At 35.2% G+C, this 27,435-nt stretch overlaps 1 protein-coding gene across 1 annotated transcript in view; it reads right to left on the bottom strand.

The window, feature by feature from the left end:
- Positions 1-3,020: 3,020 nt before the first annotated feature.
- DNTT (DNA nucleotidylexotransferase) overlaps positions 3,021-27,435 on the bottom strand; it is a gene marked incomplete at both ends in the record, with an annotated part of 83,140 nt that continues 58,725 nt past the window's right edge. Inside the window, 3 exons of the mRNA XM_079535648.1 lie at positions 3,021-3,107; positions 23,266-23,349; positions 24,753-25,016. Coding sequence (XP_079391774.1) covers positions 3,021-3,107; positions 23,266-23,349; positions 24,753-25,016 — 435 coding nt within the window. The remainder of the gene's footprint in view (positions 3,108-23,265; positions 23,350-24,752; positions 25,017-27,435) is intronic.

The raw sequence follows: 27,435 nt of genomic DNA, 5'->3' as shown, positions 1-27,435 counted from the left end.
ATCTACTGTGTCTCTTTCTCTACCATTATATGCTCAAATAATTTGGCTAGTGCTATCAGAGATGATAATAACTGAGGTAGCAGCTTCTTCAGTGGAGATGCTCATAGCAGCACATAATAGTCAGACCATCTGGTGATCTAACCTGACCTTCAGTTTAATCCAGCATCTCAATAAAGAGCACCATCATTTTTGATCATTTTTCCAGGTAACAACCACATTTTTCTTAACCCTGTCAAATATAGTATAAAGGAAGCTCACAGAAACTGAGGGAAATAAAAGAATAATGTGGTATGCTGCTTTCTTCCAATCTTGAAGCACCTGACAGAATTTATGTTTGGTATCTTCTCTCCTATAGGTGGCATAATTATAAGTGATGTGTAGGCAGACAGGATGTGAGTTATGAATTTCAAATGTTTCTTTACATGGAAATCAGAATGTTTCATATTTCCTCTGTGCCACGAAGTATGCAGAGACAGCACAACTGGAATGTGTAATTTCTGATAAATGTTGGTCAAGTAAAACGTATATTTAGATAAGGTACTATAGCTTTTGTTCTCTTCCACTAGGACTGAAAAATCTCATTGCTACTCAAGTGTCAGCATCCTGATATCAGCAAAACACACAGAAGGTGCCTCTTACATCACCATGTTAATGCAGGAAGTGATGCCAGTGCTTTCTAGTTAGAGCAATTTAGAAAGTGACATTGTATTTTCAGCTCAGCTAGCAAAACTACACTTTAAAATGATGATTTTATTGGCACTGGCAAGAATAAAATTCCATGCTGTTACTACAGTTTTCTACTTCTCTGATTTAGGTTTACAGTGCAGACTTTTAAAAAATTCATTCCTCAGTTGAATGAAGCCTGTAAACAGCATACTTTTTCTAGATGACATATAACTATCTGGGGAAAAAAAATAGTCTTCACTACATTTCTACTAATGACATTATATTTGTTTTAAATTACAGAATTTAAATTCATTGTACCATAAAATTAGGATTATCACAAATTATGGAATGGATTCATAGCATATCATGAATTTCTGGCAGTAAGCCTGATAGTACCATTCCCATTTGTCTTTTGTTTCTTGTTTGCTCAAGTTTAGGAATTCTCCTCCCAACCTGAAAGCCAGATCGTTGTGTTCAGTGAATAGTACAAGATTCGCATAGAAAAAAAAAATTGATCCTTTGTTAAGAAACAGTTTTCAATTTACTACAATTTACCTCTGGAGCAGATCTTACAACATTTTACCCTAATGAATACCTGTATTAAATTAAAGAAGAGTATATTTCATTAGTACACTAGTGGAGATGGAAAGTGGAATATATAAACTGTATCCTAAAAGAACTGAACATCAAATAAATGGAATTTTATAACCAGTGATGTAAGTGTGCTTAGTTGTGAATCCAGACAGTATAATGAATGAATTCATTTCACAGAAATACAACTACCACCCATTTTAAAAACCAGAAATGTGTTTGCATTTAAAACTGTAAATAGGAACTTTTGTTAACACTTGTACTATACTGACTACCATATCAACAAAGCATCCTTTGGAAAAAGCAGCTTCTTAGAAGTGCCTATTTAACCAGCAATAACCTTGCACTTGCACTTTAAGTCACTCATCTTGTGGTTAAGCAATATATTTTTAAGTCTTGGCATATTTTATGCATGTGTTGAACCTTGACATCTATGTTGCCATGGAATATTGCCATCATTTGAATATGAGACATCATTACTGTCAGTAATGATAGTTGTGAATGGCCTCATCACTGCCATTCTGACCCTAGCATGAAATCAGCCTTAGCAGAAGAAAAAAGTTCAGCCTGTTCAGAAAGAAAATTTTTGACCAGTCATTGTGTTCTCAATTGTCTTTATTCTACAAATGACAAACAAATGGTCAGTAACTAGCTTCTAAAGCACTAAATGCCCTCTTTGATGAAAGGATGAACGTATTACAAATTCTCCATTGTTATTACAGTCACAGGAGCCTCTGGGAACTTTCTAAAACAAAAATATTTCAGAGGATTACTTTCATCAGAAAAGAGCTCTCACATCCAAAATGAATTTCTGGTTTAAAACAAAACAACAACAAAAAAAAACCCCACTATTTTAGAACAGCCAATTGCCAAATATCTCAGGTAAACTTCTCATACCAATGCATATGTAGCTACTAAGAAATAATTAATTTTCAGCTACATACATTGAGCATAAAAAAAATTCAAAGCTTTCACCCTACAGCTGCCACCAATCTGACTGTTAAACAGTTGTTTTTATGTAGGTTGTGATTCAAATTCCCAGTTAAGGACAATCACCTGAATCTTCCTTAGTCAAAATTAGTTCTACAAACGTATAGTATTTTTCCTCACAACTGAAGATTGCTACTGAGTAAACTGACTTTCATTCCATAATCCCGTCCAGCATAATATTTTTTAAATCTGAATTCTCAACTTGATTACAATTTTTGTAGAGTTCTGACCCAATTAAATAAATACTACAGCTGAGGCTCACTTGGCTGAGACTGCCAGATTAAATCAGGTCTTTAAACTTTATAACCTTTATATAGGTCTATATACTAGAGATTTTGTGTACAGATGCAGCAAAATACTTAAAAATTCAGCTAACTTTCAACATCTACTTCAGTAATTTTTGGATTCAGTTGAAATGTTTTGTATTATTTAAGTACTGCCATAGCTGACAGAATTTTAACAATCATGCATTATTTACAGGAATTTTAAATTCCTATTACAAGCTAAAATCTCATCAGTAAGAAGTTTTCTCCTGGAAGGAAAAACAAAAAACAAAAACACACACACACAAAATCATCAAAGATTTAAACTGAAAAGACTGGAAAAGATTCTGAAGAACTCAAATTTTCTTTTCTAGGAACATCAACATGTATAAGGGCTTCTAAAAAATATTTTTCTTAAATTTTAGTTGTCACGGAGATACATCTACCAGACTGCAAGATAGTTAGAAGAATCACTGCTGTCAACTGATGAATGTGCATTGTCAAATCATTTTAAGCATTCCTTTCCCATGGTTCGACATAATCCAAGCCAAGGTGTGCAAAGATTTCTTCCTCACTTCCAGCTTTGAGAAAGACCCTCTGTGAAAGAATTTTTAAAAAGGAAGTCAGTAAGTGTGTTAGAAAGAAATTTCAATTGATGTTTTTGCTATTTAAAAGGAGATCATTTTTGACAGTTTGACCTACTGTATACTCCACAGAATACATTCTCTTCATCAGTGTGCTCAAGGCTGATCTTGAAGTGTGAAAGCAAGTTAGAAAATAATTCTAACGCTACTTGATGCTTTCAGTTCTAATGACTTGTTTACAACACTTTGTTTTGATTGCTTTTTCAAGTCTCTGTGTGTTAGAACTCAAATAAAACCTACATTTCTCTTCAACTAGTGTCAATAACTTGACTTTCTTAATAATAAAATCATCAGTGTTTTATAAATTAACATAGTAATATTCTCTATAAATCTATTCAAGATGATTCAAAGGTTACACTAATTATGTATTTCTAAACATTACAGTTGTCAAAGCTTTCCAAATTTCTATTACTTACAGAAGCTTGTCTGAAAACAAGACAATATAAAAATCCCATCTGTAAAAGCAGCTGAAAATACAAGATCAACAACTGCAACTGAGGTTTTAAATGCACTTTCTTAATGAATATTTTACAGTAGAAATCAGTTTTTTCACATCTGCTATTTTGATATCACAGAAGAATATTTTTGCACAAAAGCCATCCAGAAACCCTACCTCCGTTATGAAAACCAGTGTAATAAAATACATTACTTCTTAATGCTTATATCTTATGTCTTAAGTATTCTTTTTATCACTGACCTACAGTAGTAACTACAAAAACAAACAAACAAACAAAACCTGTAATGTAGATGAATATTCAAACTGGAAACCTCACTGTTTGGAGGATATTGAAAGCAACAGCAAGTTAATTATTATTGAAAAAAAAACTTAATATTTTAGCAGTTCCTGAATCATTTTGAGTTAAACCTCATTGGCTTCAGCTCTAAAACACCTCCAACTTCTGTGCATTGAAAACTTCAGGGTTAAGTTTTCACAATCTAAATTCTAAATTTAATTTCTACTATGAAACAGATGAAGCTGAATGGAAAACTACATACTACTGAATCCTCCTTAGTTAGCAAAATCTGATTATAGTGAAGTTTAGCAGTATCTGTGCCAGCACATACAAGGCTCTGATTCTGCCATTCCAGAATTTCCAACAAGCAAAGTAGGTAATTTGAGAGCAGCTGTGGCTGATATTCTCTCAAATCCATCCAAAGTTATGAATTCATTTCTTTTTCTTATCAGGTAGTTTCTACTCAGTGAAGTAAAAAGGAACATCTTCATTATTTTATTTTGAGAGAGTTCATCTTCAATTAGACAAAAAAAACTTAATAGGCAAATATTTAAAGTTAATGGTAATTATGGCAAATAAGTATTCTTCCAGTGCTATTAATAAAAAATGTACAATTAATATCAGCAACTTTTAAAACTGCATCAGTTTCTGTACTATCCCATATAAATGAGTAGTAAGCAACTTTCACAAAAGGTGCCTCATCATAATTAGAAGCCACTTGTTTATGCCATTAAGTCTCTGGTATTCATATTATTTATATTGCACAGGTTTGCACTTGCAGAACTGTCATGTATCAATTACACTTTACTGCACAACCAAACTAAAACCACTGAAAAAAATATTTCCTATTGAGGTCAGTGGAAATTCTACTAAGTTCTACTACGGATACACTAACTTGGGGCAGTAAAAGTTTCCATAAGGATTAAATTTGCTTTAAGAGTGCAACAAAAGAGTACTTAGCAAGGAATATGAAATCGTTTTCCTGTAATTAATGCTAACTATAAAAGAACTTTTTCATATTCAAGTACACCTTATCATAAATTTGAGGGAAAAATTTGGCCCATGGCTTCAGGATGTTTAATCAAATCAGGACAAATATTTTTGATTTTACACGTATGAAGTAAAAACAGACTCCCACACTCTAAGGCATATAATCTGCCAGCATGAAAATCTCAGCAAATGAATATGCAGGCTCTAGAACCCACAATGATATAACATCACTGGAACATGAAATGTTGAAAAATAAATCACATATCCATAATGCTAGACAGTTCAAAATTGTGTCTGTAATAGCTAATATTGTTCATAAAGCATAGACAAATACTGTGTGTTTCTTTTGTTTTTCTAGAAAGTTCAAATGCCAGGTTCCAGAATAAAAGGAACCTACAAAAAAAAACAATGATTAGCTGAATATCAATCCCTTTTCATCTGGAGAGTACTGTAAAAAATGGTAGGAGAGAACAGAACAACAACAAAACAACAAAAACAATGAAGAAAAGAAAGTAGGAAGAAGGAAGAAAAAGGAAAGAAAGAAAAAAAAAAAAAAAAGGAAAAAATATTGGAAACTCTCATTCAAATAACAATATGAAAGATATTTCTTCCCTAGAGAGTGTCTTGGAAAGAAGGACAGGATGTTAGAGATGTTAGAGATTCCTGTTGTTGTTTGTTTGTTTGGTAAGTGATTGTTATGGAAAAGAGGACAATCCATAATTTAAATTAATGAAAATACATAAAGCAGGAATAAAGATGTTACACTTGTAGTCAGATATTACAGATAATGTCTAATAGCAGGTCTTCGTATTGCTGGGACCCCAAATTATATCCCATTTCCTTTGTTCTACCACTTTATGTTTCTGCAAGCCAAAGTCATTTCATTTGCTTGACAGGACAAATTTCTAATACAAATTATCTGATGCTGAATACCATTTTCAGTAGCTACAAGCCATGTTTTTAAATGAATCTCTAGTTGATATCTGTCAACTGCTTTAGCAGTATTAGTGTTATTAAGGTTAATCATAACTTACTATTTCACCTCTGTCAATCTATGCACAGCTTATACAGCAATGCAAATTTGAGTGGTGCATTCAGTACGTTTCTTTCTTTCCTTTTTCTTTTGCTCAAGAGAAGTAACTAATGAACTGCTTTCACACTTGTGATTTTTTTGCAGCTTCCTACTAGTATTCAACAGACCAAAGACATTCCCAATCAACATCAATCAATCTTACAAAAAACAGTGTTCTGGTACAGCTGTATCATTCTACTCTTATTCCATTTAATTTATTCTGTTATTTCAAATTATGTGAATTTATTATTTATTATATTTGTGGTTGCAAACATGATTATTAATTACACCTAATGTAGAACTGCCATCCAAACATTTTCTAATGTGAACTGCTACCTCTTCATTTTAATTTTAGCACTAATAATCAATGCTACTTTTGATTAAAAGGCACAAAGTCAGCACTATTTGGCAATTTCCTAACTAGCACTGCCAAAGTTGAAATAGATCTTATACTACCGCTATCATTTGGTTTCATCTCGCATACAACTGAGAGAACAAAACAAAACTATTAGTCAATCAAGTAGAATTCTAGACTAGCATATGCCAGCATATTCCCTTTGGGGGCTAAACACCAATTTGATTTTGTATATACATTATTTAAATAATAAAAACAAATTGAAAGCATCTCAAGCCTCCTTCTCTCTTCCAAATACAGACTATCTCCATCTGTCTAACTTAATTCTTGTGTAGCTTAGCAAAGGTGGCTTGATCCTAAACACCAAAATAGGAAAATTTAATTTAAAATATCATCAGCAATTTGTACAGTAAAAAAGTTATTCCAAAAACCCAGAAATTAATGGAAATTCCTGTGAAGAAATTCTAGATTTTTATGAGAAACACAGAGTATCTTGCTATTATTGCAGCATTTTCACCACAGGATATGCACTGTTCTAGTTTATTAAGCAATCTGTACTTTCACTCAGTCTGGCTAAATTAGGCTGTTGAAATGAAACTATATGGCATAGTCACCCAGCCCACACACTGCTCTACTGTGGCCATCCATCTTCTTTGGCAGTGTTTGATTAGGAAGTAGAAATACTACAATGATCGCAATACTGCACTGAACACTGAGCAAAGTAATGTACTGCTGAAGTTGCTTGATCAGGAGACGTAGAAGTTGCTGCTCTGCCAGCAACTGCTCTGCCAGCTTTGTGCACACTCCCGAAACCAGAAACTACTCATGCTCTGCATCAGTTCCAGCTCACCTTTCTTGAAAAGCATCTCAGCAGATTACCAATAGCTTTGTATCCTACTATTTCTTGCTAAAAATCTTGGTAATAGTAGCATAATGCAAAACACCAAATTGAGTAAACTATTATAATTAATACTATGAACAACCCTCAGCCTGTTACTGTTGAATTTTCTTGCAATTTTCCCAATCTCAGGGTGAATATAGAAAGTTAGTTTGAACACAGGTACCTCAAAGTAGAAAGCCAGTAAAGAAATATAACAGATGAAACAGAGTCTGCTGGAAAGCGAAGTACTTCAGGTTGACATGCAGACAGCATGTAACATGTGCAAGACTCAGTCCTGAAGATAAGACACATGGTGGAAATTTTATTTACTCATTCCCTTAAGCCTTCATCTTTGGTATTAGCTGAGAAACTTAGCTATGACGTTTCTTAGTTCTTTACTGGTCCGACTCTACTTTCTACATTATTTGCACATTTGTTCTTGAATAAGTCATAGCAAAACCATGCACTTTCAAAAACCAAAGAATTTTTTTCCTGTGCCCTATTTTCCCTGCTCTTTTCATTGTGCTGACTTTTTTTTTTGCTGAACAGCTGCAATTCAGAAAGAATGCAGTCATACTCTACTGGATTTCACTATCCTTTGGAAAACCAAGACATTGTGTAGGAGGCAAACCTCCTCCTTTTGTAAAAGACCCTTAGGGGCAATCATCATTAAAGACTGTCTATGCTTCTGACATAATGTTTAATGAAAGAAGATGTGGAGACGGGGATGAGGGAGTGAGGGGGCTGGAAGATTGCCAAAAATATATTGTTAACAAATTACAAACAAATTGCAAAACTGATGCAACATTGCTTTTAGGCAAGTATTTGGGAATGTCATTCACATACACATTTATTCTGACCTTTTCTTTGTTTCCTGGTAATATTGCATGTTATAAAAGAACAAACTCTTAAATAGAGCAGTTAGCAATTTTCTCATTTAAATATAGTCTGGTCTCACTAAATTCATGTGGTGTCTGGCATGTGACATCTGCCTACCTCAGTATAAGTGCTTTAATATTTGCTTTCCAATCTAAAAATTATTAAAATGGAGATAGGAGGGCAGTGTGACAATTTTTACCTCAGTAAAGATTCCAATATGCAGAATGATAAATACCAAGCAGACTAAACTCCCACTGTTTTACAATTCTGGAAATGTTATAGTGGCAGTACGCACGACAGTGATAAATTAACAGTGGAAAAGAAGAGGATAGACTGTCATTTGCAGAGTTGGAACTTAATTGTTCATTGTGCTTGGACAAAGTCCATTCTAAAAATACTTTTTGTGCATAAAGTCTATTGTAGATGAATGACAGCAACAGCACTTGCTTAATCAACTACAGAAGAATATATATCATGCAGCTTATATTTATCTTACACATTTGTCACATCTGTGCTGGGTTCATCTTCATTTGAAATAAGTTATACCAAGTCAGGTAAAGTTTTGGTTTTTTTTTTAATAATTATTTGAGACTAATGGAAAGATGATTTTAGCTACGCTGGTTACAACATCTTCCAAGTGTGAAACCACTTCTCTAGATATTAAAGTCCGCTGTATTTAGTTGAACAATACAGTCTTAATATCAAAGACCTGCAACTTATAGAATGTGATAAGATAGCTTACTAGATAAAAAGACCCAACCTATTAAAAATTGCTCACACTTCCTTTTTTCCATGATTCTTCTTGCTCAAATGTCATTTTAGCATTTTGTAGCCTGTAATAAAAATTTTGATATCTGTGAAGGAGTGTATCTGCCATACATGCATAAAGCAGTGCTGCTATTTGAATGATAATATGGTTCTTACGCTGAATAAATCCTTGTTCTAATTAAAAAAAAAAAAAGAAGTAGTTGAGAATGTCAACACTGAAGAACATCTAGGGCATTGTCATTCTGCTAAACAACTCTAATTATAACTGCCCATCCACGGTAGTCTTTGTGCTGTGTCAGGAGAGCTACAACAGCCGATTCACAAGTCATTTTCTAAAGAGGAAATACATTGCACAGTTTGTTCCATGACTTGAAAAATCAAGATTTTCAATGGAAACTTCTTTGAATGACCACAGTGACATGACCTTCTGGTTAAGTAAACCTACATATTTCCTACAGGATTGTTCTTTTCCTGCTGAAGCACACAAACTCGGAGACAAACTTTAGTTTTTATCTTCCCATCAGACAAAGGCCTCAAATGCCCCAAGCCACATGCTAAGAAATTGACATACATCTTTGCCAAATGCTCATCTGACAGCAAATGAGAGGAAATAAAGGCTGGATTGTGAGAAGTTAATTAGATATATAAAATGAGCTTACAGGAAAAAATTGTGAAGGTAGAAACATACCTATCTATCAAACAACTAATTGAAAGAGACCCATAAGGATCATCAAGTCCAATTCCTGGCTCCACAAAGACCATCCAAAAGACCCAGAAGGCTAGTAAAATGCAAAAAAAAAAAAAAATAGCAAAGTGGAGAAGAATATTACTGAATTATTTACTTGACACAACTACCTATTGTGCCACTTGTGCTAAAGCTAGCACCAACAAGCTGATGAGCTTCTACAGTTTGGTTATACAGAGTTGGAGTACAACACATGCAAGAAGTCAAAGAGGTAAAATTAAAGAAAAGAGTGAAAAACATAGCTCAGGGGAATTTTGATTCTCACCTTGGAATTTTATTTCAGACATTTTGGAATTGCCTATTTTCAGGAAGATGCAAATGAGACTGAAATCTCTGATCTCACTGACTCCAAGTTTTTCCTTCAAACAAATGTATAGAACACAAGAAATTTCCTCCACCAGCCAGCTAAGAAGCATGACTGGAAGGGCACCTAGAACTGAAAGTAATGGAAAGAGAAGATAGGGAGAAAAACAATAGTCTTGAGAAAGTTCTTTCCTTGGGTCTTATGAAAGCCCTGTAGCAGACTGAATTTAAAATAAATAAATAAACAAACAAATAAATAATGAATCTCTTTTAGTTTGTTCTTAATGGATTTCTGAGAGAGTGAGTTTCCATGGAGAAAGTGCAGGTGGTGCCTGCGAAGTAACCTGGCAAATATAGCAGTTGCAGAAAAGGTGAGGAATAACACTGCAGTCTTCCAGTATTTCCATCACTTTCCATACAAAACTTGTTTATTCATTCAGGTTATTCCATATGCATTTCCACCTTCTTCACTGCCACAAGCAATCACTTGTGGGAGTGATTTCTTCAACAGAGAGTTTGTGCATTGTCAGCTTATAGCTCTGAATGGCATAATCCACATGGTTTAAAGAAACCTCAGAAAACACATGAAAACTCTCCACAGTAGTAGAAAGGAAAAGATTTCCATTTCTGGTGGAAAACATAAATCTGCTCTGAACTTCAATGTAGCAAACAGCTTTGCAGTTTTACACCTAGACCCAGAATTATGTAAAGCAACTGCAGATAAAGTACTACAGCAGATCCATAAATTCTTGCAGTACACTGAGCAACACAAGGTTGAGTACCTTCAATCTACAGTGAGAGCATGGGAATGCAATGCAACATCAATCTGTAAAATGTTTTCTCTGAAGTCATTAGCTGATTCATTAGGGCAGATAAATTGGTGGCAAGAAACACTGCAATCAGTAACATTTCACGGATAGCTAAATGATTTTCATCAATTATGGATGAACAAGGGAAGAAGGAGAGGAAGATAAAAACATCTGAGTGAAGAAATTTCCAGAGGAAAATGCACACAATTATGTCATTGCAGAAAAAGTTTCAAGTCATTGCATTCAGTGTCTATCTTATGTATTACAGACTGTCAGAAAGTAGCATGGAAAAATGAAACTTCTTCCTTGTCCTGATCCTCACACTGCTAACTGGCCTGAGGAGGACAGTGTCTTACTCCATCAGTAGTCAGTAAGGCAACATTCTCAAAACAAGATGCTGCTTGATAATAAAAAAATTTGTAAGAATCAATATGGAATACCCATTAATATTTTTAATTCTTAATAGTGCTCGTTGTCATTATAACCAACACAATTTTTTACATTTTTAAAATCAGTATAATATTAAGCATCTGGTTCATAAGCACTGAATTCCTAAATGATGCAGTTAAAAACTGTGAGGTGGTGGAGGTGTTTTTCCTTCCATGTTTTTCACCAGAGTTTTCTAATTCCTTGGTATTTTTTTGTTTTTTGTTTTTTGTTTTTTTTTGTGGGTAGATTATGATAGGATAAGTAGGAAAGGTTTTAAACTAAAAGAGACACTATTTAGATTGGTAAATCTATTGGTAGATAGGTAAGTGGCTCTGCTGCCAAGAGAGTCATGGGTGCCCCATCACTGGAGGCATTCAGTGCCGGGTCGGATGGGCCCCGGGTCCTGATCTTGTGGTCAGCAACTCTGTTCAAAGAAGTCAGTTGGAACTAGATGATATTTGACATCCTTTCTAACCCAAGCCATTTTATGATTCTATGATTTTGTGGAGGTTTCATCTAAGACAGGGTGTTGGTAATTTTTGCTTTACTTATATTTAGGCTTTTCACTAAATATTTATGCTATGTTTATGAATGAGACTCAACAGTACAAACAATTTCATGATAATTATAGAGGATAAATGTTGAAGTACTAATTGTGCTACAAATGTGAAGTGTTTCATCAAGTTCAGTAATAATATTCCACAGCACTGTGTGTTTTCCTCTGATGAAATCATAACTGATTTCAGTAGCAAATAACTTGAAGTCATTCTGACATTATATTATCTCCAAATGTAATTTTCATGTCCAGTGTTTTCTATAATAATATTCATATCACCATGCCTGCTTTAAAATAAAAACTAATCTTTTCCTAATCCAGCTACAAATAGGATGATAAATAAATCAGAGAGAAAAAAAACTCCAAAACCACTCTTTGAAATGACATTATAATAAACCATGATTGAAAAAACACAGTACTACAAGCATTACACATTGACTCAATACCCTCAGGCAAAACTACGTGTAATGGTGTTGATGCAAAATAGTGCAGTGGAATTTATTCTAATAATTCTGGGGATTAATAATTTTTGAAGGCAAAATAAATGAAATTCATGACTACTGTGCTCGAGTCTTTCTCTTACAGTTATTCTCTAGCTCTGATTATAGATTTATTCAAATATCTGAATTTCTGAACATTCACAAATGGATTGCTTAGGTTTGTGGTTTGCTGGAACAGGCTGCCCAGAGAGATTGTGGATGCCCTGTCCCTGGAGGTGTTCAATAGATTGGGCCCTGGGCAACCTGGCCTAGAATTAAATGGGGAGGTTTGTGGACCTGTCTGTGGCAGGGGGGTTGAAGATTCATGATTCCTGAGGTCCCTTCCAACCCAGGCCATTCTGTGTGATACTATGAGGTGTTGAAGGTAAAGGAGAAACAAAAGAAGAAACAACGACGTGAGCTGACATTTTGAAAAATAACATTCTAAAGAAAATTATCTGTTAAATTAACTGAATGAGCACTTTTTATTTGCCAGAAGTCAGTTTGTAAACGGGACCATGTTGAGCATCAAATGGAATTACTCTCAGTTTAAAATAACAGATGCGTGGTTATTTTGTAGCAAGACATTCTGTAGTTAAGTGCTTAAACTTTCATTATGATTTTGCTAATTAAAAACATTGCACAATAAGTAAGAACATTATATAAAACCATCCAGACTTCATCTTCAGTTTTGAGCACACAAAGGAAATAAAAACTTGAAACTTTTTGTCTAACAACACTGGCAAAAATTATCATGTTAAGTGGCATGTTATTGCAACTAAAACTGAAGCTTCCTTACAGACACATGTACTTGTTACACTCTGTAGTTCTTTAATAATTTGCATCCTATCAAAAAGTCATTAAAATGATATCTAGGATTATTTCCCAACTTTAGCTATACTTTTTTTTAATTTTATTTTAGACCATGACATTTACAATAACTTTGCCTTGAACAATGCTTTCATCGTATTGTATTTGTCTTTATAAAGCTTCATATGAATAAATGAAACAAGAAAAATGATCAGAATCCTGGGAACACACTTGAGTGTAATTTATAAAGGATTATTATGAAGTACTTCAGAAGCATATTACTGAGATTGCAAAAATCAAAGACTTCAGGTTTGAGAAATCCTGGAATGTGGTTGATTGCACTTTAACCTTAGTTTAATTTTCTTCTGTATATGCACTGAGACTTCTTTTTCTCCAAAGAAATAAAACTTCCTTCAATTTCTGTAACATACTTAGGCCTCCTTCACTAGAGAAGAAATAAGCAGTGCCACAGAGCTATTTGCTGACAGCATCGACAACAATCATGGGCTGCAGGCTAACACATTATCAACCGATCTTTTCTTTGCAAGTTGGGCTCCTTCAATTTCTATCTGTTGTAGCTGCATCTCTTCCCTAATTCCTTCCTATAGCCTGTCTCTCCTTCAAATTTCTAATTTATCTTCAGGTTCCACTCATTTTGTATTCAGATTAATGTGAGATAAACACCATTTACTCAATTATTTGGGGCAATTGGAAGTTTACCCATTTCTCGTTGCCACCTTAGAGCATTAATGATGAATTTATTATTATTTTCTTTCTTTTATGTCCATCCACAGACATAGTTTTTCATCCCTTTTCATCTCAGTTTCTTCAACCAACACTTTCCCCCCCACCCACATAGATAGCCGTATATCCCCTTTGCTGGGGATCCTCATTTCCTATTTCTTTCTCCTGACACTCCTTATAAAATCTGTTTATCCACCATAGTTTTCCATTCTCGCTTCCATTCTGTTTTCCAGTATCTTATTTTCCTCTCTGACACTCAACTCTTCCCTTTTCCAGCTTCCTCTCTACCTCGCTTCTCAATGATTTCTTTTTTCGTTTAAGAGGAAATCTGAGACTATGTACCATAATTTATAACTTATCCAAGCATACTGATTGAATAACTGAATCAAAACACATGGAAACTGTTAGCTCTCTAAAATTAAAATGAATAAGAAGATATGCTTAAAATGTTTTGAATCTGTCCATGCATTTATGCATCTCCCATTTCTTCAGCAATTCAGGTTTCACGGTTGTGTTCAGAAAACACACCAAACAAAGGAAAAAGCAATTATAGACATTTATCTTTGTGCTGGATGTACAACTTGCTATTACAAAGGGATTACATTTTGCTGCAAAATCTACAAAAATTACATGCAGCCTTTGTAAAAATGAACTAATGCTATTTGTGAAACATTTAAACTTCAAAGAACACAAAGGAGAAGCACACTGGAGGAAAATGCATAACCATTTTTAACTTATTCAGAGGGTAAAAAAGTTGATTAGTTTAATTCTTAATTTTTAAAAATAGAGCAGGTGCAAAAAGAGAATATCCCCCAAATCACATCTGCAATTGCCACTTTCCTCAGAGAGAAAGAGCTGAAACATAAATGAAAGTGTGTACATCTGTTTATAATGGCTCAGTGTTTAATTGTAGTAATGATTATGTGAACAACTGATCATACTGGAAATCAATATTATAAACTTTGGATATCTATGTTTACTTTAGCTTTAATCCAGTCATTATTGCAGACATCTAAAGCAAACTCCGCAGCTGCAGCATGTTTAATTCATTGAGATGTTCTTCAGGCTGACTGTCTCACTGCTATAACTTCATAATTTTAGAGCAGCATCTGCCAAAATAAGTCTATAACATCTCATTTTTTAAGAATCATAAAAAACGTCTCTTTAACTGTGCAAGTGAACTTAAGCAGGCTTCTGCCCCTAATAGACAGGAGTAAACTCTCTCAAATGACACAAGAAAACTGATTTTGAGACTACCACCGTGAGACTATAACTGTTGAATATACAGTTAAAGAGACATGACTATTCTGTCTTTATGTAATAAAGTGAGGGTACAGAATCAGAGCCAGCTCTTCTTCCCAGCATACTAGGTAATGACAGAAAAGAATTTCTGCTGGGAAAGGAAAAATAGCTTTTTGTTAGAAGATCTGTTCATAAAGATGTGGGAAGTGCAGGCAATAATCCAGTCATCTGCAGTCTGTCTGGCTTTCTCAGTGCTGTCTCTACCCTCTGCTGTCTCAGCTTCTGTGCAGTTATAGCTTTCCTTGTAACCACTGTAATCATCTTCAGTTTTACATCTGCATATACTAACTAGCCAACTCACCATACAGATGCAGCCTTTCCCACTATATGACCATTGCCAGGTAAGATTTCTCTCAAAAGAAGTTACTGGCTGAGTGGCATACCAGTACGGCCTTAGGCTTAGCCAGAGAAAAATGTGAGTGTCATGGGGGAATCTAGAAGGCCAAGTACATTGCCAGGCAGAACAGGCTGGGCTGCCTTCTTGTATACCTTGACTGTCTGCAGTTACTTGGGCAAAAGATGGGGAGCAGCAGAATTCAGAGTGCTTACAAACATTATGGAGCCTCATTATTATCGTCATGTAAGGCATTTAACTGGGCTGCAATCATGCCTTCATTTTGCTCTACAGATATACACACAGAAAGCCAGGGCAAGCCCTCCTTGACGAGTTAGTTAAGGATTTCCCTAAATAGGAATACTTTCTGCAGGTAAATGATTAAGGATTGTGCAATACTAATGATGACTATTGCATGGAAGTGATGTTCACAGTATAGAAGCAAATAAATCCCCATAAGTTACCCCTGTTATATTTTTACCACCTTCATTAGAAAATGAAATATTCTCTTTAAAAAAATTGGGATCATAGAGTTTTACTGTTTTCCCTGTACCTCTATAGCATCTAATGTTTTGGAAATCTGGGTCCTGATATGAAGTCTTTAGAGCATCTTGTGAATTCACCACTTAAAGCAGTTACATAAACCTCCTCTCTAGCTATTCAACAACTAAGTAATATTTAATGTCATTCAAATCCACAAAGTGGTCATTAAATGCAAAATTGTCATCAGTCATATCCAGCCTTATGCATAGTGCCACTTTTTTTTCCCAATATTTCTTTAACAATAGAAAACATTAAGACAACAATTTCCTATCTTAAATTTTCATACGGCATAAAACTAATAACTGCTTTTGGCTCCAGTGACTCTTCAAAATAATCCTGAGCTTGTGACCTACATCTTACAAAAACCCGATAACTTGCAATGTTAATGCAATATATTAATATGTTAATAATTTAATCAATTTATTACACACTAGGAATGCCAAGAAACCTTTTTCTTTTACAAAAAATAAAAATAAAAATAGCAATGCCAATTGTTTACATCACTTAATTTTGCTGCTCTGAACTGCTTAAAGTAATTACTAGACTCAAGTGTTTTTCTTAAATAGTCTTGTGAAAACATTTGGATTTAGAAAAATCTAAATCTACAAGGCAGATCCAATGCTCAGATCCCACAGAATGTTTGAGGATACAAGCAGGAAAATGGTGTGATGAAGGTACAGGAAAGAGACATTCCTACAAGGCTACAATCCAACCATGAAGCTGTTGCATATGACATCTCTAGAAATTTCCCACCATGAAGCAGGTATAGAGAAAAGCACCGGTGGCATCCGAATGCTTCCAGCTCATCCTCTCTCTCATGCAATCTCTCATTCAGCCCAATTCCCCCTTGTTCACTCACATACTCAAAAAAACACTGATTGGGAAAAGTGTCAGTGCCAGTGTCCCCATGGCTTATTGTCTCCAAGAGCCTAGAGAAGCCAGCCAAGCTGAGTGCCTCAAAGCTGGCAGCCCCAAGAAACGTCTGATCTTTGGAGGTTTCGAACTGTCTCATCTGTGGGTTATTTCCAAAGCTGAGATTCAAACAGTATTTGGAGAAAGTGTCAACATTTTGACTTGCCCTCTGATTAAAAGAGTAAGCATTTTGAATGATCAAAAATCCTTCATTAAATATTTGCACTTTCTCCTAGTTTAGAGGAAAAGACAAAATGTTGAGTGATCAAAATCTTTCATAAACTGAACTACAGTTTCTTGCTACAGTGGTTAACCATTTATCCTTAACTGTACTTCCTACATCATGGGCACTTGGCCTTGGTATTCTGAAATAAGGTTATGGAAGGTTAAAGGATTTGTTTAAGAATACAGAAAGAACTTGGCTAGATATGGGATCCATGTTGAAGGTAAATAGCCAAATCTCTGGACTACCTCCTCAGGCCACATTACAGCAATTTTTGCTGTCTTCAGCTCATAAAGTAGTCACTTATTTCCAAGTATCAAAAATTCTTTTTCCTTTTCACAACACATCTTTGAGAGCCAAATCAAGCTTAAGATGTGGTTCAGAAAACTTTCAGAGAACATGGAAATATGAAAATTGTTTGACTTTTTTCCAGGATCACTCGTCTGAACAGCTAAGAGATCCTTTGGCTGGCTATAACCATATCAGTCTCTCAGCCCAGCAGAATGCATGCCCCATTACAAAGAGATACAGCAACAGAAACGTGTATTGGGCAAGAACAGACCTACTGCAGGGCAGAACAGACCTACTGCAGATGTAATTTTCAGCTTGCATATGATTGCCATCTCCCTTTGTTAACAGCTCTTCCTGACTGTTTTCTCTGTTGAGTCAAAAAACTAGCAATGCATGCAAAATTTTACAGATAAATTTCAGAGTGGTTTGACTGCACATTTATGGCATTTCCAAGTTCAGAGTAGCATACATAGCCTTGGAGATTCAAACTGATAAACTCCATATCATATTCAGCTTGCTCATGCAACCTTTCCTTCAAATCTACGCTGTCTTTCCTCAAAAGGAGTAGTAGTTAGTGGGACAGCTGTTTTCACTGTCATCATCATAGGCACATCAGATACTAGTGACAGACACAGTATCAAAACAACCATGTGTGTCATGTCTTTCGGAAGCTGAAGAAGGACTTTTTATACCCAATGATTGCAAACAGAAACGGCATCATCGAGATGATGCAACAAATCTAAGCATGTTTATAACAAAGATTGAGAGTGTGAGTTTGACCTTCAAATGGGCAAGTCATGGCAAAGAACAGGATTGGGATAATCTAGTACTCATGAACTGCAAGATGCAGCTGCAGATAACAGTCAGGGACTCATGAAGGAAAAAAAGAATCCAGCATATTCATGTTCCTGTGGCAACCTGGCAAGTTGTTGCCATCCTTATTACAGTTCCGTTACAGTTTAGCAGTGGTGTTAATAGTACATATGGGAAATTAAACAGCATTGAAATCTAAAAAACCAACAGGTCAGTAGAATTTCATATTATGGAGAATGAGGAAGATTTTCTTTGAGGAAAGTAGAGCACATACTCCACTCAAGAGTGATTTCATGGGAGAACAGTAATTTCAGTACAACTTAAACACTGATCCACATTAAAGAACGTAAAAATCCCAAATCATTAAGCCCAGGTTCAGACCCCCCTCTCATGTACCCCTCTGCATGTCAAGAGTACTCTAGCTAACATCACCAGAGGTTGGTAAAGGAGCAACTAACAAAGTCTGCTGTTCCTGAATCTTATTCTAGGTTGCTGAAACTATGCTTCAAGAACAGCTATTCCTTTAAGGATAAAAAGCCTGTGTCTTGCCAGCCACTCTAAAAATCACTTCAAAAATCAGCAAACATTGTAAGTGAAAGTAAGTCATACATTTGTTACACTCTCATGCAAGCAAATAATATTCCTCTTATGTGCTTAGAAATAAAGCAGGGATTAGAGTTGTATCTTCTTTAGTTTGATCCACTAGGATCTCGCTCCATTTCATCTAACTAAAGAGCTGTCACAATGCTGTCAAAACTTGCCAATGACTGCCATAGTACATCACAAAGTTAAATCATTGCAAAGAAACGTCTTTCAGATCTCAGAATGTAGCAAACTGTGATATACATATGCATCTGAAGTTCAGACTGTGATCTGATGACCACTTTATACAAATACATAAATATGTATTTAAGCATTGATTTCTGTTGCTTCTGATTACATCTAGATGCAGTACATGTTCTAACCAAAAATCTTCTGTGGTGGGTTACCAGTGACCCTGAATCTAAGACATAGGGGCATAAAACTAATGAGTTATGCCATTATTTTCAGGTAAAAGACCTGAAAAGCTTTCAGATTTTCTAAGGAAAAGTGTTAGTTGATCTGACTTATAGTTTACTTAGAAAAGTGAAATTCTGTTTGGAATTGAAAGTGACTCAGCAACAAAATCATATCTACTTTACCTATAGAGCATATGCTTGATTCCTAAATCGGGAAAGTTTTACACTGAGAATTTTATTGGCCTTGTTCTTAAACGTGTCAAGCCATTTGTAATCACTGTAACAGTAGTAATAATACTGTAAGACACTGGGTGCATACAAGTTAATTTTCTTCCTGATTGCTGATCAATGAATTCCTTAATTCCCTGAGCATGGAAATCATCATAACATTTAATCACTAGCAGATGTAAATCATAGACACTTCATACTTCAGGTTGTTATAAACAAATACTGATTTGCAAAACATACAATTCTACAGAGGCATAGATTGGGACATCTAGTCACCTTATTGTGAAAAAAGAGGCTCTCCGATAATTGGTAGTGAATTTTCAATTTTTTTCATTACAATTTTCCTACCAAGTTTTATGAAATGCCATCTTATTTTAGAAAATAAACAAATCATCAATTTGATAGCTGCACACTGTCTTCTGAAATCTACAACAGTGAGAAAATGATTCACACTAGGAGGGGGAGAAATATAATAATCAAGGCTGAGGAATAATTTCAGAGCGTAACTGTAACGAGTCCCTGGAGAAAATACCTGTTCCTTTTGTTCCCTTCTGCAAAGCTATGTAATTGATGTCTAACTTCTATGCTAATGTTCCCTGCTTCTGTCAGAATCCCTTTGGAAACACACTGAAGTAACTGGGGTTCTCTTCTGGTGCTACTCCATCAGCAAGAGAATATGGGATTCTCTGACAGACATCGCGCTTCAGGCAGTAGGACACAGTGGAAGCTCCAGTGCCGAAGGGCTAATAACTATTAATATAAAAGAATGAAATATACTAACTAATTTTCAGAATGTAGAGCAAACCAGGAAACTGTTACCTTTAATAATGAAAGACTCTTACTGGTACTGTTACGCTGTTTTAATAATAATAATGATAATTAAAAAAAAAATTAGCAAAGCATATCTGCTATAGTGTGGTTTATTACTTCTTATATCAGACAGAAAGATTTTAAAATAATGACAGTTAAGTGCAAAAAAAGGGTTTGGTCCTCATCAGAAGGCAGAGTTCATTTCTCTACCTGACCTTCCTATCCCTTTCACTTTTACACACACACACACACACACACACACACACACATGCAGACACACATACAATCACCAATGAAAAAAACAAAGCAGAAGTGATTTGTCCCAGCTCCTGAACCACACATACCACAGTGCCTATTTCAGAGCCATGAATGACAGCTGGTCTGGACAGAACAGTGACCTCAGGCAACTCTCCCAGTTTGCTGAAGAGTCATAATTTGGGAAAGATGTGATTCAGTTTTTACCTGTGCCTAATTAACTTTAATCAGTATTATCTTGTGGCACCCTTAGCAACCTGCATAAGCCTGCATGTTTGCTTTCTGATTGTTTTTAGCTTTGTGAAAGCTTTAATTTGAGAAAGGAAGATATCCTGCTCAAAGAAAAGTGTCATTATGACATTCGATCAATTTTAGCAGCTACACATCCCAGACACACAATTACTGCAAATGTCTCCTTCTGTACCATGGGTGGCCATCTCAAGTTTTACAACTGCAAACACCATTGCTCAATTATGTGGACGCCTGACTTTATTACACACTGGGTGGCACTGTGGAAGGCTTTTTGTTCAAAATGTATTTTATGTGAACAGCAACTTCACACAAAATTGCAAAGTTAAAAATCAGGAAAAAAATATCCTGTGTATTTAACACATTTGATTGTAATAGTGGAACACATGGGCTAGCAGGGCGTATGTCTTCCTGCCTATTGTTAGAATGACACAACAGGATAAAAGGTCCTGTTTTAAATAGGTTGTGTGTTCAGTGCTGCCTAGTACAATTTTTTTCATATTGAGTGCCTGCTTCAAAGAAGGCTTTATTTTATGGAAAACTTAGGGTATCTCTGAGAATGTAGCAGAGAAAAGAATAGTATTGTACTGTGTCAAAAGACTGTCATTAGTCCTTGTTTGGAAATTTGGAGTGTGTCTGTATCTTGCACTAGAAAATAAAATTTGGAAGCAAACTGGCTATGTCTGGGATTAAATGCGAAAAAGAAGATGTAGGTATTTTTTTGATGGAAAAAAAAGTCCAAATCAAGGAGAGTTCATCCAGAAAGGAACATTTGATCAATTTGTGCTATTCACTTGATCCTAGAATAAGGATTTCATGTTCAGAAGAGTTGATATTGCCCATATAGGCTTGGATTTTCTTTTCCTTGCTCTTGTCAAATAATTACTGCAATTAGTAGTAATAGTAAGGAAAAAAATTGTAAATCTGGCTTGTTGGTCCCACTACTGATTTTGTTTCCTCATCTTTGGGCAGTACAATGAAGAAACATGACTTGAGACTCAGACATAAAGACTGAAAAAAAACACTGGAGATTCAGTTATAGCTTATAGCCTTGAGAAACGTGCATACACAGGTTTGTTTTGGTTTGTTTTGTTTTTCAAAGTCCTGAAGCAGATACTCCGTAAGATAAAATCCACGCCAGTTGATGACAACAGAGGACTCTTCCAATCAATGTTTTTTTAGGGCCTTAAATCTCACTGTGCCTCACCTGAAAATTTGGGATTTCAAAAGCAGCTTTCTTCCCAGATGCCATTGTGAAGATAAATTCACCATTTTACTGTGCAATGTCCTCATTAGCCCTCTGAAATTCCCATGGAAACATGTATTGTGTAATGATATATATATCATTACATGCATCCCACATGGGCCATTTTTGCAGGATACAGAGAGTAACACTAGCATTTCTTTGTAATTCACTAGTGCAGTCATCTGTTACACTGGAAAAGTTACCTAAGAGAGCACATATTAACATACAGATAAAAATATTTGCTACACTATGTTGCTGCAAAGGGTCTGTATTTTGAAGGCATTTAAAATATAAAAGAAAGGCAAGTAGTGACAGCACTCCTGAGTTCATGAAGAAGGTTCTCCCTTAGACATGTAATTGCATATTTATCTACTATGCAATTTTGTATTTTCTTCTGAAGCATCTAGTATTGATGTTGTTGGAGACGGAGCATTTGACTAAATTGATCATTAGCCTGATAATTTCCTGGGTTTCTATGTGAGCTAAGGATTCTCTACCATCTGAGCCTGACTAGCAAATATAGATACAGCTGAAATGGGGTGAGCACTTAGATCACTGCTGCATCTCATAAACAATGAGAAAATGTTATATTTAAGTAGAGATGCTAAAAGCAGCCTCCTTTGTATAAGCAATACAGAGGAAGGATTAATGTAAAAACTTGACATGGTATTTTGCCTTTCTCTATAATGACATCAATAAACATGTTCAACATTGATTTTGCTTCTTATTAAAATGGCCTATTAGAAATACAGGCATTGAACCAGATAAATACAGAGATCAGTATACTTGCAGACAAAAGCATTTAGACTAGAATTATTACCATTTCACCAATACTAACAAGCCTGGTGAAACAACTATGCATAGAGTTCTCAATACAAGTCGTTAGAAGCATGATGATCCCTGATTTCCTCGTGTCATTCTTCACTGGAATTTCGTGAGGCCTATAGTTGAGCAGATACTAGTCAGTATCTCTTTTTTCCTCCAAAATGTTAGTACAATCCCTGTTGAAATTGTGCCTATGACAGAGAAATGACCTTTCATTCTGAAACTGGACAATAAAGTACTTTTTTCAAATGTTTGCAGATGAGTTGTTCTCTATTTTGTGAAGTTTTCATTCCAAGAAATTATCTCAGCTAGGCCAAAGATTTCCAGATTTACTGGTTCACACTGAATCAGGCTGTATCAGTAAAACTAACTCTTGTGAAGATGGGACTATTTTACAGATATAGATTCAAGCTAAAATATTTTATATATGTGAATATAAAAAAAAAAAAAAAAAAAAAAAAAAGAAAGATCTGAAAATACAAGCTCAGAAATAAAAATCTGGTAACTTATTTTTGAGGGCAAGCAGTACCTTTCTCTTATCATATAAGGCATGGTTATCCAACATCATCTTCCTTTCATGAGTAGCATACCTCCGCAAATCCCGTCCAAATTGCTGTAAAAAAAAAAACAACAAACAGAACACACATAACTAATTCCGACAAAAAGAAACTGTTACCTCTCTATAAGGATCCTAACAGCAAACCAAATAATAAACAAACATGGAAAAATTGCCTCTACCGAAAGATAATAATCTGAACAAATGAATCATCTGAAAAGGCAATGATTGGCAATGATCCATTATTTCAGTTGGCTGGTTCGAGAATAGTTGGATACTACAAGAGAAAGTAAGGCTATGTACAGAATACTATGGACTCCCACAGCCCCTAGGTGAATTACCTCATCAAGAAGCAGGAGCTGAGCAAGGTAGAGAAAGATGGATTCCTTGCCTACAAAGGGCCTCTCAAACTACATTTTCAGAGCAGACATCCGCCTGCAGAATTGAGAAGGGCTTTTAAGCAGGCAGACATCTCCTGGATAAGATGGACCCCAAATTTTGCAGCACTTAATCCAATATCCAACTAAATACATTTTAACTTCTCAAAATAGAAATGTGGCTGAAGTAACTCATCAGCTCAGCAAAAGAACACATCAATAGCAGTAACTGGCCTCATATAAAACACCCTGCTTCCGATTAACTTAAGTAGAATAGAGTGGCAATTCTTCTAGCACATAAAAAAGCTCATTCAGAGCAGGCTTAGAAGCTCTTGGCAATACCATGTAATATCAGAGGGAAAAACTGTAAATTATATACTAATTCTGTCTGGAGAGAGACTAATTGTTTAAATTTTGAGTTTGCAATTATATAGAATTTATCTTGAAAATATTATGCTATTTAATGTTACACTCAGTACAACAACTACTCATTACAATGTCTATTATGAAAGTAGCTATCATTTGAACTTTTATTTCCATATTAGAATCCTAATGAAAAAAATTTATTTCGGTTCAAAGCTAACAATTTTAAAGTTTTATTATTTTTAACAATACACAAATAAAATAAAAGTGACACAAAAAAGTTTCATTAATCCAAAGAGAAAAGGATCAAACTGTTTTCAATTTTCTATGAAATTAAGTTTCAAATCGGAACATTATTTCCCCAAATACTAAATATCCCATCACATCCTTATGATAATTCTGTAACACTTTCCAAATCATCTCTTTATTCAGTAACTATTTAAGCTGCTTGTTAACATTAGTGTGATATAAAAAGTCAATGATGTAAGAGACTGTAAGCCTAGCTCTTCATTTCACAAATCTAAACACTGTGCTCCAAGGGAAGTGCACATTAGCTACAAACATCAGAGTAGTAGAGTTCAACAGCTCCAACCTAAGATCACTGATTTTGAGATGTGGAGAACAGGAATATTTTTTAAAATTCCATGAATTCAGAGTAGTGCTGCAAAAGCAAAAATAGGTTAGCAGTGCTAAGAAAAATAGACTGCTATGGTTACTCACCCTGGAGCCAGTCCAGCCTAACAGAGCATATGCATACTGCTCAAAGGGGGTTATGACCAGATCCACACGGATTGCCTTCCAGTCTTTGACTTCTGCCATGTCACATTTTTTTGACATGTTGTAACTGCTGTTGTCTACTCTTGACTGGTATAATTTTAAAATTGCAAAACACTTCTGAAAATGATCCATGGCATCAACATGCTTGCTTGGGATCTGTTCCTTAACAAATGTTGATTCAATTATATCACAATATAGAAGTAAGCCCTAAAAACAAGACATTGCTTGCATTAAATTACTGGATTGAAATGACAGACTTTCTAGATACCTATTAAAGTTGTTTGTAAAATGCAATTTCAGTAAACACAGAACTGTGAACAGCCAAGTCTGGACAAAGTTTAGACAATAAACCAAGCATAATTTTAGAAAAATATTAGCTGATTTTTGGAGGGAAATTTAAAGTGCTAGTCATCTGATAGAGACAACATCCTACCCTATACAAAGAAGACAACATTTCTTCCCCTCCTTGCCTTCCCCTTAAGGCTTTTGTGGTTGATGTCAACAGAAATTCTGGAGTTGCTACTGATGCTTTCTCACAAGGCAGACATCTAGTAAAACACGGTAGTGGAGAGAACAATCTTGCTGACAGCTTCCAAACAAAGAATTTGGGCTATCTGTGTGAGATTTCCTTGTGACATGGCCCTGATCACTACTTTTGTTAGGGGGGAGTGAACCATAATAAAGTGGTGAACATAAATAGTCAGAATTTATTAAAATATAAACATGATTTAATAATAAAGACAGTTCAGAGTGGGGATAAAAATAGAAGTAATGGAGTGTTGCGAATGAATTTCTTTTAATCCAGCACTGCAGGAAAGGCTAGGGAGAAGAGACACAGTGCCTTCCTCCAGCTCTGTAGCCAGCAACCTTTCAAAAGTTCCTGGGTTTGCTGTAAACTTTGCATTATTCTCTTTAAGGTCCTTAGCAAAAAACATCTTTCTGACATATCTCAGCCCTGTTTCTGTGCATTTTGTTTGCATTTCTAGGCAACTTTCAAGGCTACTGATTTCTTGGGCATTTCAGACTTACCTGTACTCCCAAAGGTTTTTAAATCTCTCCGTGTTCAGTCACCCTCAAGTGAAGAACAATCTTCCCTACTCCCTGCAGCCAAAAACCTCCTCACCCAAAGCACACCACCTGGGACATGACAAAGACCAGCCTCCCTCTCTCTGCTACCCAGCACATCATTTTTTAGCAAATACAAAACATCAAATGCACAACAGCAAAGTAATAAAGTAGATATTGACCATAATCCTGCTTCCTTCAGTCATGGTTGGGATTTCAGAATAGAGATGGGGCTTTATATGCAGTAATATAGCAAGGTGCAGTATCACTGACACTATCAGAAGGGCTCAGCTGGCAAAGAGATTCCACTTTCTGAGCGCAGTTCCAACATGATGAAAACACTCAGGTGTGTGCTTGACTCCTGGTACTCAACCTTAATTTAGATTTTATAGATTCATAAAATACAGGAGACCACTGCAATTGTCTCTCTCTGCAACACTACACAAGAATTAGAGACTACTGAGATTTGTCTTTGCAAAGGAAATGTGACTTTGTTATAAAGGTCAGTAACAATGGTGCAGAAACCACTTTCTCCATAGGTTAACTAATTTTTACTTATTATTAAGGAAAACTACTAAGCTGAATTTATTAACCACACTCAAGCTAAATGAGCCTGTTAGCTTTCTCTTCAAGATCAACAGGCCAAAGGGCAATTGTCAGCTGTCTTATCATAGTTGTTTCACAGTTCTTTAAATCTACATCAAACCCACTACTCACACTTCTGTGGTAAGATAAACAGACTGATTTTTTAAATTTCCATCCTCAGGATTGTTTTATGTCCTTGGATCAAATTTTCTCTCTCCTCTGAAGTCCCATAAATGTGTATATATCCTCCTTCCTCTTCTCTAGGAATTTTTATATTAGTTTCACCACAAAAAAACAAAAAAAACAACAAACAACAACAACAACAACAACAACAAAAGCCACAATCCTGACTTTTAGTTTACATTTCCCTTATTATATGATGAAGAAGAAAGAATTGTATCAGCTTCTGTTATAGGGTTTTTTGTTGTTGTTTTCTTTTCTTTTAAAATCTGCAATATTGAACTGGTCACTTAGAAGCAATTTTCTTAGATGGTTATCCACAGTTAATTACAACATTCTCTACATCAGATGTCTTACAAACACAGCTGATAATGAATAGATTTTTGGAAGGATATCTCCATTAAAAAAATAGTAATAATTTAAAATATATATATATGTATTTTTTTCAGCATAGTGCAAGTATGATAACTTTATGGGATAACTTGTTAAATATCTTATAAAATACTTCATAGCAGTAAAGTTACTTCAGAGCTAGTGCAGGGGGGAAAAAAAGCACAACAGAAACACTTCAGAAGATGTGAATTCCAATTCCCTGAAGAGGCACTGATAGGTATTTTTAGATTTTCAACCTTCATGTTTTTGTTGAAGATCATTCCAAATTAACAATCCCATTATTTCATTAGGGATCAGTCACAGGCTGTTCTATGAGTCACTGGTCCACTTCTTTTAATGAAAACTATTTGCTTTGGATAAACATTTTTTTACTTCTTTGGAATTATTCCTGATTTTGAAAATT

Source organism: Tetrao urogallus, assembly GCF_951394365.1.
Source record: "Tetrao urogallus genome assembly, chromosome: 5".
NCBI lineage: Eukaryota > Metazoa > Chordata > Aves > Galliformes > Phasianidae > Tetrao > Tetrao urogallus.
The sequence above is the reverse complement of the archived record's forward strand: the minus strand, read 5'-3'. Positions and strand labels throughout refer to the sequence as shown.